Raw genomic sequence first — 20,202 nt, 5'->3', positions numbered from 1 at the left:
GCCATGAGTCCGAGCTGTGTGGTGAGACCCTGTGCTAAATAAATAAATAAAATTCTGGGCTTGTGTGTGAGGTTCCTGCTATTCATTTCTACCCAGGTTGATTTTTCTTTACTGAAAGGCTTTATCCTCCTGTGCTAGGGAGCTGCCCAGTGAGCTGGCCTCCCCTTCACTAGTCACAGGGTCGCTCGGCTGTGACCACTGGAATGCTGTGACATTCCTATCTTGGCGAACTGTGGTCAAAAACAGCCATTCCCCCCACCTGCAGGACTGGAAAGCAACTTGGGAAGTTCAGACCTGCCAGCCACCCTCGATGGCAGACAGGCAGGATGTCCCAGTGGACGAGGTCCTTCCCACCTCACTCCTGCTGTGCCCCATCTCCAGGCCCCTTTGCAGTCTGGGCCAGAGCTTTCTCCCCTTCTCTCCCACAGTGACAGTTCCTCACACCCAAGGGTCAGTCCTCAGATTGGAGGTTCCAGAAACAACCACCTGGCTTCTTCACCACTTCCTTTCTCACAAGTTGGCCTTATTGGCGCCCCCTCCCGGGGCCATTTCCTTCCCGTTGTCCCATTGCATCATCGTGGTTCCGCCCATGAGGTCATATTTACCACACTGTGTTCTGGCTGGATCTTGGACTGGCTCATGACTCCTGCACTGTCTGCATCAGAATGCAAAGCACCTACAACCGTGTCTGGGGCAAATTCCGAACTCCTGCTGTGTGTTACACGGTGAACAACTCCTCCCAGCTCAGAGAGGGCACACCTGGGTGGTCACCATCTTCAGATGGCTGAAGGGCTGCAGGGGGGAAAAGGGACTAGAATATTCCTGTAAAGTGTCTATGTGATCTGACTTTTTAAAATAATAACAAGTATTACTTGGTAAGTAGGAAAGAAAAACAACAAAGCAAGAGAGGAGACTTCTGAGGGTCCCAGAGGGCAAAAAGAAGCATTTTTGATATAAACAAAAAAATTTTTTTTTGAAAAGTTGAACTCCCTAATGAAATTGATTGCACAGAGAGGAAGTAACAGTCTTGCCTTTGATGGGATTTAAGCAACTAATAAATGACTACTTTTTCCCAAGCAAAATGAAGAGAAATGTATGCAATCAAGTGCCATCCTAGGCAATGTCCTTTTGATTACAAAGAGGAGCCTCCCAAATTAGCTCAGGTTAAAGGAGCTTTTCAGAAATAAGCCAACACTCATCAAATCCAAAGCAAAGCTGGACAACTGGCCACAGGAAGGGTGGACATGAGCTCAGCTCTGAGACAGCCCCAGCCTGGTGACTCAGCTCTCAGCTCCATTTCTGAGTTTCATAATTCATATTCTTTCTCAGGAATCTGAAAGGATATTGGCAAGAATGGGCTTGGCCTTGCCCTAGTTCAATCAGTGAATCACTCTGAGGAGTCTCATGACTCAAACATATAAACGTGGTGACAGACACTGTCCACGCCGTGGGTGTAACATTCTCAGAAAGGCCAAGGTGGGGGCAGGCCCCCTCCAAATGATGATCGTGGCTCTGTCCAGACTCTAGTCTCACTGGTTCTGAATCAGCAGTCAATTCAAGCACATGATGTTCTGCATGTGTTTGGAAAGAGATCAGAGCTCATCAATATTCAATTGAAGGCATGAGCTCAAATTAGAGGAACAGGAGAGGTGAGACTCAGGCTATGAGAAGAGGCTTTGGGATGGATGCAGGCAGATGGTCAACTCCTGGCCCTGGTGCCTTCCTGCTGGGAGCCTGTATTCTGGGCCAACACCATTCCTGGGGTGGATCACAGGGACTTTTCCATGTGCAATTTTTAAAATAAATTTTTAAATTTTAGAATAGATTAGATGGGCTGGAGAGATAGCTTGGCAGTCTAAGTGCCTGCCTGGCAAGCACAAAGACCTGGGTTTGATCCCTGATACTGCATACCATGCCTATCCCAGAACCCCGGGCATGCTGTGCTGGCCACGGAAACCAGGCATGGTGGTACATACCTGTAATCCCAGCTCTGGGGAGGCTGAGACGGGAGGATCACTACTAGTCTGAGCTGCTTAGCAAGACCATGTACCAAATAAATAAACACATACATAAATACATAAATAAATGATTTTAGAAGTAGAATATATAAGATTTACAGAAAGATTGCACAAACAATATCACATTCCCGTATAGCCCACAGCCACTTTGCTCTGTGATTAACATCTTACATCACTCTGTGCTGCGGGCCTGAATGCTTATTCCCATCCCCAATTCCTATGTTCAAATCCTAACTCCAAGGTAAAGATATTTAGAAGTGGGGCCTTTGGGAGGTGATTTTGTCCTGAGGGTGAACAACTTATGGAAGGGATTAGCAGCCTCAAGTTGGAGGAGTTCTGCCAGCGAGGAGGACCCAGCAAGGCCACCAAGGATGAGGACAGGGCCCTCATCAGTCATGGCATCTGCAGCTCCTTCACCGATGACATCTCAGCCTCAAGGACTGTGAGAAATAAATTTCTCTTGCTTATAAGCTGCCCTGCCTGTGATATTTCATTATAGCAGGGCTAAACAGACTGAGACCCTGCGGCACCTTCTTTCGATGAATGAATGAATGAGTATCAGCATGGCATTAACTGAGCTCCATACTTGATGTGGATTTTATTAGTTATTCCCTAATGTCCTGTTTCTGTTCCAGGGTCCCGTTGCAGATACCTATGTTGGTCATCTAGAGCTGCCGGAAATAACTGCCATAAACTCAGTGGCTTGAAGCAACAGGGTTTTCTTTAATGCACAGTTCTGGAGGCGGAAAGTCTGAAATCTGCAGGGCAGGCCAAGCTAAACTCCGAGCAGCCTAAGGGGAAATTTCCCGATGAAGTCACTCAGAGTCATCGGGCTGAATGGAACACACTGCTATACTCCCCTAAGACTTAATTTAAAAGGGTAAGTAAAACTTGAACATTGATTATAATTACACCAAATACCAAAGAATGCAGAGTCTACACATTTCCAAGAAAAACCTGTTTATATAAAACTATGCAGGGGCCGGGGAGATGGCTCAGTGGAATAAGCGCTTCCCTGGCAAGTGCAAGGGCCTGAGTTCAATCCCCAGTTCCACAAAAAAAAAAAAAAAAAAAAAAAAAATCTGTAATAAAACTGCAATGTTCCCTTCTCATTAAGATGCTACAAAAAAAATTAAAAAAAAAAAAAGATGCTACAGATTGGGGCTGGTGAGATGGCTCAGTGGTCTAAAGCACCTACTTAGAACAAGCTAAGCTAAGCAAAGCACAGGGACCGCGGTTCAATCCCCAGCACCACATGCCAGCCAGCCCCACCCCCTGGTGGGCTGAGCTGGCCACACACACACACACACACACACACTAAATAAATAAATATTTTGTAAAAAAAAGATGCTACAGATTGAATTCAAGGACTTTACTGCTGAGCTACATCCTTGGTCCTTTAAAATTGTTTTTTTGTTTGTTTGTTTTTGGTTTTGGTTTTTTTTTAATTGTGACACAGGGTCTTGGTAATTTACCCAAGCTAGCCTCAAACTTGGAATCCTCCTGCCTCAGCTTTGGATCACAGGTGTGTGCCACCATGCCCTTCTGTGTATATTTGTTATAGGTAAAGACGGCTTTTTTATTATTAAGTTGGGCTTTAGATGAACAAAAAGGTCTTATCGTTATCATATAGGCAACCCAACACTGTATGCTAAACCAGGTAATTCTCTAGGGGAGACCACCCGAGCAACTTCCTAGAGGAGGGGCAATCATCTCCATTTTGGCTGAGTCTGATCTTATTTCCATACGGTGATATGCACAGCGTGGTCTAGGGCTTTTCCTTATCCTGTCAATTGGCTTTAAGCGATGCATATTGGTCCAGCCTAGGTGCTGATGGTAGTCTTTGAAGACGGCAGGCAGTGTGTCTCGTGTGTGTGTGTGTGTGTGTGTGTGTGTGTGTCCAGTCCCCCCCCCCCGCTTTGGCCCCCTTGATCCCCTGTGTGAGCCAGGAAGAGGGGGGCTGAATAGCCAATGCTCCCCGCTGCCCTAGGATGGAGCCTTGAGATAAAGGCTATGACTTCCTGGGGCCTGAAAGATCACACATCAGAGCTGAAGCACTGACCCCAAAACTTAGCTACCCCTCTGAACTGCATTTTGCAGATTACTCCTTCTGCATACCCTTCTCTCTGCATACCGCAGAGGTGATTTCAGACTGCCTACTTGGCTCACAGCACTCACATATTTGCCATCGTTCTCACAGCCGTTCATCCCCCAGCCAGTCCTTTCTTCACAAATTAATAAAACCCTAGTTTGGACTTAGGATCCCTTGGCTCCCCATAACTACAAATATGCCTTAGTGTCTTTTCTTACCTTGGGTTGTACTGGGTGTGGTAGATTGGAATTAACTAGGATTCCAATAACTTTTCATGGGATTACAAATATAAACTTTCTTAACCAAGACAAGGACTGGGAAGGGCTCTCCATAATTCTTTAATTATAATATGTGCACTCCTACTCTGGCATTGTTCTAACTTTGTAATACGCAAACGGCCTCAGCAAGTACCACTGGAGGACCACTGGACTCCAGAGGAGCCCTGCTGGGGACCTTGTCCCCCTCTCCCCTCTTCAGGTCTACTCACTGCAGTGGCTCTGTGGCCATCTCATCCCAGTCTCTTCTCTCAGGAAGATTCCAGTCCTCTAGCTCCTCACAGTAAGCTCAGGGCTGTTCCCTTGTGCTTAGGTCAGATGGAACCTGGCACACAGTAGACGCAATGGACCTGAGTGAGATCCCAGTGCAGCCTTCGGGAAGTAATTAGGTCCTGAGGGCCAGGGCTCTGTCTTAGCCAGCTCAGACTGCAACAAAATACCACAGCCTGAGCAGCTCCTCAGACATGACAGGAACTGATCTCCCAGGGTCCTAGGGGCTGGAAGTCCAAGATGAGGATAGCAGCATGGGCAGATTCTGGTCAGGACACCCCCGGCTATTAGAGGTACCTCATCACCCTAACTGTTCATGGTGGAAGGGGGCTCCCTGGGGCCTCCTTTATGAGGGCACTAGTCCATTCTCAGGGACTCCACCCTCTGAGTTCCTCCCAGACACTGTACCTATTAACACAATTTCAACAAAGGAATCCAGGGAGACACAGTTAATAACACCTTTTACTGTAAAATAAGACAACGAACACACAGAGACCCCATTCCTTGTGGTGCTTCTTACCCCCTTGAATTTCTAGAGCTGTTGGCAAGAATGCCAGACCCTCCCAGGCCAGCAAGGTAATATCTGTGGCAGTTTGGGTCTATTTCTTAGCATAGGGATAGCAAATATTTTCTTTTTCATAAAAAAAGCAACTTTAGCCACTTGGTGATAGACCCCTCCTGCATCAGACTGACACAGAGAAGGGTGGTGCTGTGATCAATTAGTAATGCCTGGCACAGTTGCAGAAATGGTGAGGGTTGCATCTGCACCTACCTGACTTAGGAGCTGCAGCCTAAGGATGCAGGAATACATTGACATCTGAGGAGTACATATCTACATGTCCTGACTCCCAAGGTACGAGAGGAAGAAGGAGTGGGGTGGGTGTGAAGAGGGGAAATCTGTGGTGCTGGGACTAAGTCGCCCTTAACTCTGCCTGTCTTCCAGGTCAGAACTGCAATCTGTGCACACAGGTGAGGGCTGCACGCTGGAGCCTCCGAGAGCTGCTGCAGTCAGTTCCGCAGACAGTTGGCCCCTTTCACGGGTCAAGCACTGCCCTAGGTACTGTGGGGAACCCAACACTCCCTAAGCTCTGAGCTCAGGGCCTCAAGTCTTTCACACAAGGAGTGGGCAGGGAGCCCAGGGCAGGGCAGAATGTCCGTAGACTCTCCTGGCCCAGCACCAAGGTCAATAGACAGTCAGAGAAGGGCCAGGAGGCTCTGGATGTCCAAGGTAAGGAAGTAGGGTACAGGGCATAGGCCCGATCCAGTGTGTGAGTCAGGCCAAGCCTCCACCTTGCAGAGCTGAGGCCAAGTAGAGTGGAAGGGGGACCTGCTGCCACCCGGGCCCTGGGTTCCCTCTGCATGGTAAAGAAGTCAGAGGTGAGAAGTAGGCTCAAGATGCAGGTACCTGGGGCCCACAGAGATAGGGTGCACAGATGTCACCTCGGCCAGAGCTGCAGGACAGGAGCAGCACTTTTGGGGAGACCTAGAAGGCAAGCTGGGAAAACTCTAGGAACAGAAAGGGGGAGGAGGGCTGGGGAGAGAAGGCCAGTCACCTCCCACACTCATGGCCCCCTGCAGAAGGAAAAAACCACAGACTGGAACTAGGTGCCCTGAGTTCAAATCCTGCCTCTTCCTCTTTCTAGCAGGGTCATTTTGGGCAAGTTCTTAATTGTCTTGGGCCTTGGATTTTTCACCTCAAAATAATGACAGTGCTGATCTCAGAGGACTGAGGTGTGAGGGTTGAATGAAAGCATAGCAAAGCAAGACAGAGCTCTGTGAGTATCTGCTAGTATCACAGTCATGTAAGGCAGCTGGAACACGGACCAGCATTTCCCAGAAGCTATCCCACAAAACCTTCAACTAAGAGAGCAAAATAAAATGGGAAAGCATATTATTCACACTCAGATCAAGCACAGACAAGTCTATAGTAAAAAGCAAAAGCAACCAAGGCTGAGTGTGGTGGTGCAACCTGTAATCCCAACACTCAGGAGGCTGAGGCAGGAGGATCACTGCTGGACTACATAGGAGATTGAAGGCCAGCCTGAACAACATAGCAAGATCTTGTCCCCCAAAAAACAAAACCAAAATAAAAATAAACTAGGCTGGGGATATAGCTCAGTGGTGCACTGGCCATAAGCACTGGCTTTGAGCCCCAATACTACAGAACAAAGAAAAGAAAGGAAACCCTAACAGCATGGACCTTTATTGGGGCCACACTTTTCCAAGCCTCGTCTGCAGAGCCCTCTGAACACAGATACATGATGGCCCACAGACACCAGCTTGGGAGCTGGGGTAGGAGGGGTCCTCTCCAGATGGAAAGAGGGGTCTCCAGGAGCAGCCTCCAGTGGGCAAAGCTGTTGAGTCCAGGCCTCAGGCATGGCAGAGACTCATCCAGAAGGGCGGAGGCCTCAGGGGCGATATCCATGACACGAGGGAAGAACAGAGCCTCAGGACAGAAGAGTGACCCTGAGAATTTACTTTTGGAGAAAGTGGAAATGGGGTGCAGGGAGGGCTAGGGTCCTTCCCAGTTGTGGCCCTGCGGTGGCCCTGGCCCTGTGACTTGCTGAGGAGCGGCCCGGAGAGGGAAGTAGGGAGAGCTGCTCTGCAGAGGAACAGACACCCAGTGGCCCTAGCCACAGACCGTGTGGTTGTAAAACCGACAGCAGTTGTCCCGCGCCGCTGGGCTGAACTCCAGGCTGGTACTGAAAGAACAGAGCAGCACCGTACAAGCTCCAGGCCACCTCTGCTGGTGGAAAAACTCCAGACTGTGCAGCCCTGAGCAGAAGGCTGCTTGGGGTTTCTGGTCCACCCTTCCGCCCCAGATTGGGTCCTCACACCTCCTCCTCCTCCGCCCTCTCCACCTAGGCTGCAGCCAGGACATTGCTACCTGCATCCGGTTCCCAGCCACACAGCCCTCACCTCTGGAAGGCCCAGCGACAGCACTGGTACACCTCGAAGCTGCTGCTGCTGAGCGTGCGGTTCAGGAGGCCCCAGCACGAGGCCTCGGGTCCCCTGGGTGCATAGAGGATGCCTGTGGAGGGACCGCAGCTGTAGGCGGTGCGCTGGGGCCAACTGTCCCTGGCGACCCCCAGGCCCACCCTCACCTGCCACACAGGCGTTGACAAAGGACACGCAGGCCCCGGTGCAGAGCGCCCGCAGCACCAGCCCTGCAAAGTCGCTCTTGCGATGGGGGACCAGGGAGGCTGTAAGGGACAAGAGTGCTCAGGGCCAGTGATGCGCTGCCTCGGACCACTGCAGGTGGCTCCTGTGTGCGGCGCAAGGGCAGGTGTCATCACCCCCAGCTCCCCTTGCCGAGCTGGCGCAAGCCCGGAGGCTCCCTGGAAGAGGAGGCCCCTCCGCCCCGAGGCCCACAGGACTCACTCAGGCCGCCCAGCATGATGCCGATGGAGCTGACGTTGGCAAATCCACAGAGGGCAAAGGTCGCAAGGGTTTCTGCTCGGACCTGAGGATAGGGCGGTGGTGAGGAGGGACTCCCCGGGGGTACCGGGCCCCACACCACCCAGCTCCCCGCAGTCTCCCGCTCCTCTTGAGGGATCCCAGAGCCGCTGTGACCCTCTGCCCTGGCCCTCGCTGCTCTAAGTGGGCTTCCAGTCACCTCTCGGGGACACAGCGCCCTCTGCCGCTGGCCCATTACCCTGCGCTGGATGACAAAGACAGCCCTGCCTTGCCTGTGCTGGGCCCTGGGAACACAGCCAGTTTCCCGCTGGCGCTCACCCGCCCACTTGCTGCCCAGCTCATCCCCACCCACCAGGGGGAATGGAGATACAGGGTTAATGGTTTCATTCATTCATTCATTCATTCATTCATTTATTGGCGGAATTGGGAATTGAACTCAGGTCCTTGCACTTGCCAGGGAAGTGCTTATTCCACCGTGCCATCTCCCCGACCTCCATATTTATTAATTATTAATATTTGAGACAGAGTCTCGCTATTTATCTCAGGCTGACCTGGACTCACTACGTGGCCTGGCAGGCCTTGAACTCACAGCGATCCTTCTGCCTCAGCCTCCCAAGTGCTGGGATTACAGGCGTGGGTTACATTTTAATGAGGTATTACAGTGAAACACACAAACCCAAATATTACAGCAAAAGACACACTGCCACTGAGCCCCTCAACTCCTGCTCCTTCTCTGAGCACCCTCAGCCCACCATCTTGCCACCCGCTCAAGCGGCTCCAGACATCCTCTTCATGAGTGTCTTCAGGAGTTGTAAAAAATAATACAGTGAAAGCTGCTGCTGAAGGCCGTCCACAGGAAAAGCAAACTTGTGAAAACATCATGCTGTGTCCTTAGGCACCTTACTCTCGGGATGTGGCCCCGTGTGACCTCTGGTTCTGCCTCAGAGTCAAAGTGAGTACATTTTGAGTCCATTCAGGATATTGGAGCAGCCAGGACAGTGCAACTAAAGAGCCTCAGGAAAGAGGGGTTCCAGAGCTGCTGCAGAAAGCGGCAAGAATGATGGGATAGTGCAGCTGAAGCAAGGGGGCACTGGAGGGGGCTCATGGCAACGTGTCTTTTACGGCAATATTTTTCACATTTAAACATCCACCTTAGGTTTGGTTTTTGGGTTGGTTTTTTTTTTTTTTTTTGTATTTTAGGGAAGGGTCTACAGGGTGTTCAGGGTCTCACTACTACATCAGACTCATAGTGATCTGCCTGTTTACAGCCTCCTAAGAGGTGGAATTACAGGCGCATGCCACCACGCTCAGTCTCAATTGCCATCTCAGCATGCCCTGGGGGACAGAACCAGCACTGCAGGCCTGGGGATTGAACCCCTGGCCCCTGCACCTGCTTGCAGGCGCTCTATTTGGCCACTACCGGGTAGCCCTTCGCTCTAGGTTTTGATTGCCCTGCATACACCCAGTTTGAGCAGGCCAGGGGTCTCTCTGGGCTTCATGTGCTGGAATGTGGAAGGGCAGAGCTGGCTGCCAGGCAGTTATAAAAGAACTTCCAGGCCTAGAGCAGGTGATTAAATAGGGTGGTCCCCCCCTCCCCATTTTGGCTTGAGCAGCTGTTTAATTTCCTAGGAGAAAGTTTTAAGAGCCCCACAGAGCAATTTTTTAAAAAATTAAAAATTAGTTCACATCCATACCTCATCTTGTATATAAAATTAATTCAAGGTCATTTAAAACATGGTATCAGCCTAAAGTGATAGCAACCAGGACAGCAGTGGCTCTGGCTACAAGGTAGTGTGTTGGCACTAGGAAGTGGTCATGTGGAGGCTCCAAGTGGTCAAATGACACACAGCAGGCCGTGGCTGACAAGAGTTTGAACTCAGTTCTGTCAGCCTTCCAAGCCCGGCGTCTTAACTACTTCTTTACAATGTTTTAGGAAATTAATACTTACCAAAAATAACTTTCTGAGTATAGAGATAATAGAAGAAATCACAAAAAAAAAAGATTTCATGGATCATCTGTGTAGAAAAACAAATCGGTATGTACAAAATAGGGGGATGGGGGGCCCTATAGACTGCCAAGGTCTCCTCGCCCCTTTGCCCTTGATCTCTGGATGTTCGCAGTCTCCTTGGGGTGCTATGGCACATGTTATACCCACATCCTCCCCAAGAGGCTGGGGCAGCAGCTGGACTGAGGCCACAGTGACTGCAGCCCAGAGATTTCAAGCAAGAAACCCCAGGGAGGTGCAGTAGGGCCCAAGGCTGCCTAGTGTCCCCGGATGATACAGTTTGGACCAGTACGTCCCAGCCGGACCTAGGGAACCAGGAGAGCAGTTGCCAGGGCCCTCGGGAGTAGCTGTGTCACCCAGCCTCAGGGAGTGGACGTGACACTTACCGAGATCCACTGCTTCCTGGCTCCGACCCACTCCTCAGCCCCAGCCAGGCGCCGCCGCTTGTACTCAGATAGCTCCTGGTAGGCCACAAACTCGTTCAGGAAGAGCTTGGTCCCCAGCAGCTCGGCCACTATCGGGCAGTCCTCCCAGGGAACACCCAACAAGAAGGCCACTGGCCGCAGGACATAGGAGCAGATGAGCTAGGACACAGGGAAGGAGGGCCAGCGCTGCAGTGGGTACTTGCTGGGTCTCCAGCCTGCCCTGGCCTGGGACCACCTCCCTGAGAGCCATACCTGGAAGCTGAGCCCTGGGACATCCACCAGGGAACCCAGCCAGGACAATGCTGCATTGATGAAGGCCAGCACAGCCAGGAACGCGATCAGGTTGGCAGCGATGTTGGCAACAACCTTAACTGAGGTAGTGGCTCCACTGCTGAGGGCTTCTACAAGGTTCTGAGCATCTCTGTGGGGAGGATTGAGAGCCGCCATCACTGGCATGCCCCCACACAGCAAGGTCCCCATCAGAGGGTTTCCAAGAGGAACCCTAGTCAGAGCAGCTCAGAATCAGAGTGACCCTGTCACTCCTGAGATCCGAAGAGAGAAGGGATCGAGTTGGAACACTGGGATGAGACTAGCTCTCCTGCCAGATGTAGTGGTGCTTACCTATAACCCTGGCACTCTGGGAGGCTGAGGCAGGAGGATCACAAGTTTGAGCCCAGCTTGGGAAACTTTGACTCTGTCTCAAAGTAAATAAAAAAGAACTGAAGATGTAGCTCAGTGTGAAGATCCTGGGTTCAGTCTCCCCCGACACACATATACATGGTGATCTCCAGCCCCACAGGGGTGGAAGCCCTTAGCCACATGTGGCTCTTGCCCACTGAGAAGGAGGCTGTTCCAAGGAGGTTTGGGTTGTGTTGCTGGTGCAAAATGTAGAGGAGATTTTGGGCTTTGCTTTGTGATTTGAGATAGGATCTTGCTATGTAGTTTAGGCTGGCCTCAACTTATGGCAATCCTCCTGCCTCAGTCTCCCAAGTGCTGGGATGACAGGCATGTGCCACCAAGCCTGGCCTAAAGAAGAAATTTGTTTTTATGTTTTTGGGTTTTTTGGTGGAACCGGGGATTGAACTTAGGCCCTTGCTCTTGCCAGGCAAGTGCTTATTCTACTGAGCTATCTCCCAGCCCCTCTAAAGAAGAAATTTGGAAGATCAGTGCAAGTTAGAAAGAGCTGTGAGGTATCTCAGTAACCTTTTTCATTTTGATTACACAATGGAATGACAATATTTTGATATATTAGGTTAAGTAAAACATCTTACTGGAACCACTCATTTTCTTTTTTTAAAGATACAGACTGGACAACGACATGCTTCAGAATCTCATTTCCATAGGACAACACTGCTCTCAGAGCCAGGAGAATAGGGTTACTCTTTGTGACACCAAGCACACTGGTTCATAGTGAAGGCTTCTCAGCAATTGACCAATTGGCATTGAACCTAGGGCCTTTATACTGAACAATATCTACAGCTCTTTTTTTTTTTTTTCTTACTTTGAGATAGGGTCTCACTAAGATGCTCAGGTTGGACTGAAACTTGAGATCCTCCTGTCTCAGCCTCCACAATGCTGGGATTATAGGTGAGTGCCACTATGCCTGGCTCTTTTCAGCATTTTGAAGGTGGTAATGTTACCCTAGGGCTGGTGAAGACAGGTTAGGCAATGTGCGGGTGCCACCTGGTGGTCAGATAGCAGAAGTTCAGAGAAGGGACCTAGAGCCTCTGGCCATCACCCTGGACAGTCACACTGTAACTGGTGATTCCCTGTGCCTCAGCCAGCCTCTGTCCACCCGCTTCTCAGGGATGAAAATTAACAGGTGAGAACTGAAGCCTGTGTTCTTGTAAAAAAAAAAAAAAAAAAAAAAAAAAAAAACGAACACCCCGCTGCAACCAGGACAGTGACCAAAGGGAACCCAGGCTGGGCAGGACGAAGGCCGTAGCCCTCACCCGTAGCTCAGCCTCACTCCTTCCCCGCTGCCGACCCTGGTCTCCTCCACCTCGGGGTAGACCAGCTTGGACAGGGCCAAGGCCCCCGGCGCGGCCATCACGGACGCCGCGATCAGCGAGCTGGCGTCGACCTGCGGGAGGGAGAGAGAGGGTCAGGACGGGTGCGACTCCAGACCACGCCCAGGAGGGAAGCAAAGGCACTCGCGTGTGTAAGCAACATCGCAGTCTCCCCAGTGTGAGAAGCCGAAAGGGCAAATAAGATCCGAAAAGAGGAAAGAACAACTGGGATGAGGGAAAGGAGAAAACAAGGAAAAGATAGATAGATAGAAGATAGATAGATAGATAGATAGATAGATAGATAGATAGATAGATAGATAGGACAGTTAAGATACTTAAACTATTAATTTATCTTAATTCATTGAAAAGAAAGGTCTGTGCTAATATTGTTTAGACAATTAACTATGTCTTGCACACTGAGCAACCAGTTTAAAGATAACAATATGCAGGGGCAGGGGAGATGACCCGTAGAATAAATGCTTCCTTGGCAAGCTCAAGGACCTGAGTTCAATCCCTGGTTCTGCAAAAAAAAATAAATAAATAAAAAATAAAAAGATAACTATATGCAGTGTATTAATCATTGTTACTTTCCTATTATCTTGTTTTGAAATCTTATTTTATCATTTAAATAAAATTTTTAAAAAATAAGAGAAAGGGTCATGGGCGGCGCTGCCATGCTTGCAGCCACCCTCCTGGATACTGTTTCCTTTTGTGTGGGGAGGCTTGCGTGAGTGGCCTCAAGGGGGTGGAGTTATTTGTCCCCTGCAGTTTTGTAACTTAGCAGGGCATATATTGTTTTTCCCACTTTTTACAGCATGAAAATGGAGCCCCCAAGTGACTGAACCCAGCTCGGCCTGAAATGAAGGAAGAGAAGGAATAAAAACTCATCTTTTGGTGTGGAGTTCAAGGGGGGCTCCTTTCCTGTTAGGCTGTCTTTTTGGCCACTCAGCTCAAAAAGGTGAGGGTCCCCCGGAGCTGAGGGTAAAGCCCTGGACCTTCGCAGCTGGGCTAGGCCAAAGCAGCAGCCCCAGTTGGCCTGGGTGCAGTATGTGCGCTAGCACAGGAGATAACCTTCGACGGGACTCCTTCTTGAATTGTCTTTCTGCTCTCTTCCACAGAAATAGGGGTGTGTGTGTATGCACGGGTGTGGGTGTGGGTGTGTGGGTGTGACTGGGCACTGAATCCAGGACCTTCACCCCGATCTACATCCCCAGCCTCCTACCCCTTTTTAATATTTTTAAAATTTTTTTTTTATCTTGAGACAGGGTCTCACTAAGTCACTAGATTGCCCAGTCTGGGCTCAAACTGGTGATCCTCCTGCCTCAGCCTCCCGGAATCCTGGAATGATACATGTGTGGCTCACCTGGTGACAAGACCCCTTTTTCTTTCTCTACCACTGTGTTATTTACCGAATGGTGAAATGAGTCTCAACTCAAACCTATCATGGGGGAAGGTGGCCACACATTGTCAGGGTGCTGCGAGACAAGCGTCCACTGAAAGTGTGAGGTCCCAAGTTAATTCCCGGGACCCGAAACTCAAAACCCAAAATCCAAAACCCAAACAAAAACAAAATTAAAAAAAAAAAAAAAAAAAAAAAGGGCTGGTGAGATGGCTCAGTGGTCTAAAGCACCTACTTAGAACAAGCTTAGCAAAGCACAGGGACCGCGGTTCAATCCCCCAGCACCACGTGCCAGCCAGCCCCGCCCCCTGGTGGGCTGAACGGGCCACACACACACACACACACACACAAATAAATAAATAAATAAAAAGCAAGCATTCAGTACTCTTTTTGTCCCTACAAACTGGCTGGCCCTGACCACCATGGCTGGGGTAATTTTCTCTTCTTTCTGCTTTTTGATATCTTGCAAAAGCTTACCATGATCTACATCATGTTTACAAACTGAAAAGCAGAACAGGCTCCTTGAGGTCTGTAATAAGCAAGGACAAATTTCTTTAAAATTTAAATAAAAAGGAAAGATTGGAGTGAGTACCAGACGTGTGTGCAGGCTGGGGACAGAAGGTGGGGGCAGTGCCCATGATGGTGACAGGAAGTGCCAGGAGGGCAACACAACCACCTGAGACCTTGTCTTTTGTTTCTTCTTATTTTCAAACCCAGAATGTCATTTGCTGAGCATATTCAGTGACGCCCAGCAAAAGTAGGTTATTGTCTTATCAATGACAGCAAGAAATTTAGGTTACAGGCCTACTGAATATTCCTTTGGACTAAAATTCCCATTTCTTTTCAAGTACTTTTAAAAAATTAAACAAAACAAAAAAAAAATGTGTTGAGGTCTAGGACTGTGCTCCTGGTGGGAGGAAGCACACCCAGCCACACCCTCCCTAGACTTTCTGGGCCAGGCCTTGGGCCTCGTTGCCCCCCTCACTGCCCAGCTGCCAGGGGACAACGCCACACTTGGGTCTTGGGCTTCTTGCAGTCCCTGCCAGGACCTTGCTGCCTCCTCTAGCTTGGCGATTACACCTGGCTCACAGGCCTGAGTCACAGCAGGGGTGTGGCATCACAGCCCTGGGTGCAGTCCTCCTGGGGACAGCTGTGGCCAGGACCCAGATGCCAAGTGCTTGCTTCTGGCTCTGCATGGGAAAGGCCACTCAGGTCAGCCACTGCTGGACAGGCTGCAGGGCAGGCACAGCCCACCTCTGCTGCCAAACCCCCAGGAAGGAAAGAAAGCCTGCTACCCAACACCCAGGCCTCTCCGGCCACCTGAGCCGCTTCTCACTCTCACCCCAGGCAGAAAGAGACCATGAACAGGCACCTTCTGCTGAAAGTTTCAAAAGGACCTTTACTAAGAAAAGAAATAAGCCCAAATGATCACAAAGGGGGCAGCTGCAAGACACACTTCCGACCCGCAGATGTCAGAAAGAGGATGGCCACCCCTCCAATCCTGAGCCATTCTAAGTGTCTTCTGCCTCTGCCTCCTACATGGCTATGAGATGCCCATTTTACAGATATGGAAACAGAGCAGCAGGTGTCACAGGGGAACGTGAGTGGGCAACTCCCCGATGTCACCTACCTGGGCTGTTAGAACTGAGCCAGAGCAGAGAACCCAGGGCCAGGGTGAGCAGGGAGAGCGGTACCCACTCGTGAGGCTTCAGTGCAGTGCAGCGGTTCAGCCAAGTGGCCTCTGGGGCTGCAGAGCCGGGAAGGCCTCCGCCCCTGCTGCCACCACCCAGCGCAGGTGGAATGGGAACCCTGGCTTTAGTTATACATTTTCCAGTAGCCACTTTAGGAAGAAGCAGATAAACTTAGAATTTTATTTATTTATTTATTGCAGAACTGGGGCTCAAACTCAGGACTTTGCGCCTGTCAGGCCAGCACTTATGCCAGGGAGCTATCTCCCTGGCCCTGAACGTCAATCTTAACCATGTTATTTTAATTAACCCGATACAATTTTTTCCTTTCCATAAATGGAATCAATATGAACTTTATAGTCATAGACTATCTTAATTGTTTTTCTGTGCTGAATTTCACGCTGCATCTTATCAGGCTGGCCATATTCCGGGGCTCAGGAACTCCTATAACCAGTGGCCCCTAGGGGGCACCCTCTAGAGAAGCCTGGAGGGCAGCAATCCATGAGGTACAGGCCAAGGGGGCTGGAAGTGGGGCCATGAAGGGAATGGAGGGTCCCCAGCACCCGGGAGCTGGATGCTCTGCCTCACAGAACTTGGGGTACAGGGCAGAGCTCAGGAGCCAGGGGTGCTGTAAAGAGGGGTCCAGGAAAGAGGGGCAGTGGCAGCACAGTGACAGCAGGGGGAAGAAGAGAGCTGTCTGGGGCCAGCGGCGGGAGGGCAGGGCAGGGCAGGAAGGAGCCGCAGGGTGCAGCTGGGGCCACCGCAGCCCAGCACTGGAAGGGAAGTAGGAATCTGGCACTGCCAGTCCGGGCACAGGGCTGTCCAGGGTCATGCCTGGACACACTGGCCTGAGGAAGGGAAGGGAGGGGCTGAGTTTTTAAATCAGATTGTGTGGAGGAGAGAGAGTTCTTCCAGCACAGACGGTTGCTGACAGTGATTTCTGGCTTCAAGATTGTGTGTCAGTGATCAGCACTCAGTAGGAACTGTGCTTTGGTTTTTGTTTGCTTGTTGATTGTTTTGGTGGTACTGGGCATTGAACACAGGCCCTTTGCACCGAGCTACCCCAGCCTTTTAAAATTTGGTGGGTTTTTTTGTTTTGTTTTTTTGAGACAGGGTCACAATAAGTCAGCAACATGTCCAGGCCAAGCTCCAACTTGTGCTCCTCCTGCCTCAGCCTCCCAGAGTGCCGGGATTATAGGTGTGTGCCAAACTGGCTCTTTCTCAGTCTTGACATCTGCACTACAATATTTTTGCCACACTGGGGGCAACAGAAAGCTGCAGCTCCTGGGCAGCTACATGATCAGTCCAGTCCTGGAGAAATAGCTTGATATGCTAGGATGTACTATTGCTTGGCTAAGCCATAATGCTGGGCAGGTGAGGCCAATCCCATGCTTTTTCACCCTCTGGTGGGTTTATCCGGGTGGGGCCCCATTGTGGGTCCAGGAGCACCAGTTCGAAAGTTCCGAGCAATGACCAGGGATGTTCCTACCCCTGGCTGGGAGGCCTTGAGCAAGGGCCAAACAGTTAAAGGCCTGATGCCCAGCATATACTACGGCAGGTCCTCCCCCAATACTGACTGTGAAAAATGTTGCAGGAACAAAGTTTTGGGATTTCGTTTGTGAAATATCAAATCTATTCCATCAATGGGGTAGACATGGGGGGAACCTGATAAGCCCTTCTTGGGTCTCAGTGAAACGAGGTAGAAACCAGGCACTGGGCTGCATGCAGGATCTTACGTAAGAGTGGAGGGGGTCAGGCTGGAAGACAAAGCCACAGAGTGCTGGGGCTTCTGAATGTCAAGCAAAGCTGGGGATGGTGGCACGTGCCGCAACCCCAGTCACTGGGGAGGCTGAACAGGAGAATGAAGGTCAAGGCCAGCCAGAGCCACCAGCTCTGCCCAGGTTCCTGTGGGGATGTGGTGCTGGGCTCACTAGTGCAGTGCAGTGTCTGAGTGGATGAAGGACCACAGGCAGGCTGGCTTGTCCTCAGCCACCCTGAAGGACAGAGATGAGACAGGTAGCATTTGGGCTCCAAGAAGGGGACAGTATAGGCCACCCTCCGTTCCCCCACTTTCACACATGTGGCATTCAGAGCCCCAGGACAGGCAAAGGCAGGCCAAGGTCCCTGCCTTGGGGGCTGAGCAGCAGTGCCCCGCAGGCTGAGCTTCCTCCCTTTCCCCCTCCGTGTGAGACTCATGGATTGTTTCCAGTTTATTTGCTATTACAAACAATGTTGAAATTTTGCATGCTTTGAACATTGTGAGGCACAGGAGGTATCTAAAGAAAAGCCCAGAGAAAGAATGGAAGACTGGCTGGTTCTGGGGCCCACTTTTTGAGACTAGATCCACCTTCCGAGTTAAACATTAGTCCAGGGGCCCACAGCCCATATCTAAATACAATGGAAAGGTAACTACATAAATTAGCTTCTGCAAGCCTTGGCTGACCCAACTCTAAGCTGAGAACCTTGTCACTGACTGTGATGGTTGACACCCTCCTTAGCTTTGATTGCCATGGCAGTTCCTCTAAAGGTCAAAAATTCTACCCACCATGGGAGGGCTAAGCCAAGCGACTCATTGGCAGGAGTCACACTTCAGACCAAACCCTTGGGCCAGGGAGATAGCTCAGTGGCATAAGCACCTGCCTGGCAAGCTCAAGGTCCCAAGTTCGATCCTGAGGTTGGGGGGTGGGGGCAGACCAAACGCTGAATCCTATCCTAAGTGCTCAGGCTTAAAACCCCCAGCACCAAGCCCCTGGGGGCTCTATTCATCTTGATCTTGCTGGGTGACTCTTGGATGTTCTGCTCCATTCATTGTTTGGGACATCAAGAACCTGGACAAGACCGCCGCAGGCTGGATCAGAGGGAAGGAGGAGTATTCCACAGATAATCTCCACAAACTGTACCCCTGCCAAGGCGGGTGTGCAGCCCAGAGCCTTGCCATTGACAGGTGTGCGACGTGGTCCCATCATGTCAAGCACACATAAGTTACTGCTGTTTAATTATTTTGAACATCAATGAACTTGAGTATTTTTTAATAACTTATTAACTATTTTCTCTGGATCAATAATTTTAAAACATAGATGCTCCCCGACCTGTGGTTGTGTTACATCCTGATAAACTTAACACATACAAAATATCATAAGTCAAAACACACTGAACACACCGAAACTACCGAATGCCTAGCACACAGACCACTGCGGTCCCTCAAGATCGTGGGCTGACCTGGGGGCTGCAGCACCAAGAACCGGTATCACGCTGCCTGCGGCCAGCCCACACAGGGAGAGATCTCCCAAGCTCAGAGCATGATTCTACTGTGTGTTGATTTCACACCCCCATCGACATGTTCACAAGTGATTTCACACCATTATACACTCAAGAAATTGTAAAGCCTCACTGTCATAATTTGACAAGATAGAAGGTTTTTCATTTTTATTAGCACTTCAACCTGCGCCTTTATACTGTTCTGTGTTGGCTTAGAATACTACAAAGAAAAAAGCAGGAGGAGGAGATGGAGGAGGAAGGGCATTTAAGATACTTAAGTGCCTGTCACACAGAAAGACCTGGAGTGACACACTGTAAGCCAGTAGGTCTCCAACTGAGCTTAGCCTCAGAATCTCTGGGAAGGTAGATAGAGTATAGTGTCCCAGGCTCACCCTGCAGTGGGCCCAAGAATTTGCATTTCTAGCTAGGCATGGGAAGACATCACTGTAATCTTGGTACTTGGAGGCTGAGGCAAGAGGATCCGAAGTTCAAGCCCAACTTGGGCAACTTAGCAAGAATTTATCTGAAAATAAAAAATGGCTGTGGATGTAGGTCAGTGAGAAGGCTCTGGGTTAAAAAAAAAAATGCATTTCTAACAAGTTCTTAGGTGATGGTGATGCTTGACCTTGAACCACGCTTGGAGAAACTTTGTTCTAAGCTACCAAAAATAATCACTCATGGGACTATTTTTTTTCTTAGACAAAGTCTCATCCCCTTGCTACATTGCTTATGTTGGCCTCAAATTCCTGGACATAAGGAATCCTCCTCTAGTTGGGAATAAAGGTACACCGTATCCAGGAAGGAAAAGAGATCTTTAAAAACTTTATTTACTTCTACAATAACCCAAGAATATCTTTGATAGTTAAGGGGAAAATACTTTGGAACATTTGAATATGAAGTCACAAATAGGTACAAGGTATTTTACAAATGAAATCTTGATTGGGGATTGAACTCAGGGCCTTTACACTGAGCTACATCCCAGCCCTTTATAAATGGCTAAATTGCTTAGATAGGGCTTGAATTTGGGATCCTTCTGCCTCAGCTTCCGGAGTGCTGGGATTACAGATAGGCACCGTCATGCCTAGCTGTTAATGCAAAGCATTGTTAGGCATTTTGTAGGAGACACATTTGAAGACCCCACTCTGCTTGCCATGAGTATTGTTTCCCCAAAAGTAAGACTTAGACAGAAAATAATCAATTTTGAAAACTAGAGATAAGAAATATTAGCTCTATTCAGCCACGCCTTACCTTGACATCACTACTGTCTTGTTTGGTAGCTACTCAGTAAGGTAGACAAGGCAAGGATATCATGGTTTGGGCTCGCTTTACTTTACTTTTCTTTCTTT

The 20,202-nt window shown here is 49.8% G+C and overlaps 1 protein-coding gene across 10 annotated transcripts in view; it reads right to left on the bottom strand.

The window, feature by feature from the left end:
• Window positions 1-6,842: 6,842 nt before the first annotated feature.
• Slc28a1 (solute carrier family 28 member 1) overlaps window positions 6,843-20,202 on the bottom strand; it is a 42,224-nt gene continuing 28,864 nt past the window's right edge. For all 10 annotated transcript variants that reach the window (XM_023710689.1, XM_023710696.1, XM_023710670.1 and 7 more), the window contains 7 exons: window positions 12,455-12,585; window positions 10,755-10,923; window positions 10,464-10,661; window positions 8,037-8,118; window positions 7,760-7,858; window positions 7,575-7,686; window positions 6,843-7,357 (listed from right to left, as the gene is read on the bottom strand). In XM_023710689.1, coding sequence (XP_023566457.1) covers window positions 7,285-7,357; window positions 7,575-7,686; window positions 7,760-7,858; window positions 8,037-8,118; window positions 10,464-10,661; window positions 10,755-10,923; window positions 12,455-12,585 — 864 coding nt within the window. In that variant the 3' untranslated portion in view covers window positions 6,843-7,284. The remainder of the gene's footprint in view (window positions 7,358-7,574; window positions 7,687-7,759; window positions 7,859-8,036; window positions 8,119-10,463; window positions 10,662-10,754; window positions 10,924-12,454; window positions 12,586-20,202) is intronic.

Source organism: Octodon degus, unplaced genomic scaffold (genome assembly GCF_000260255.1).
Source record: "Octodon degus isolate 3935 unplaced genomic scaffold, OctDeg1.0 scaffold00002, whole genome shotgun sequence".
Classification (NCBI taxonomy): Eukaryota; Metazoa; Chordata; class Mammalia; order Rodentia; family Octodontidae; genus Octodon; species Octodon degus.
The sequence above is the reverse complement of the archived record's forward strand: the minus strand, read 5'-3'. Positions and strand labels throughout refer to the sequence as shown.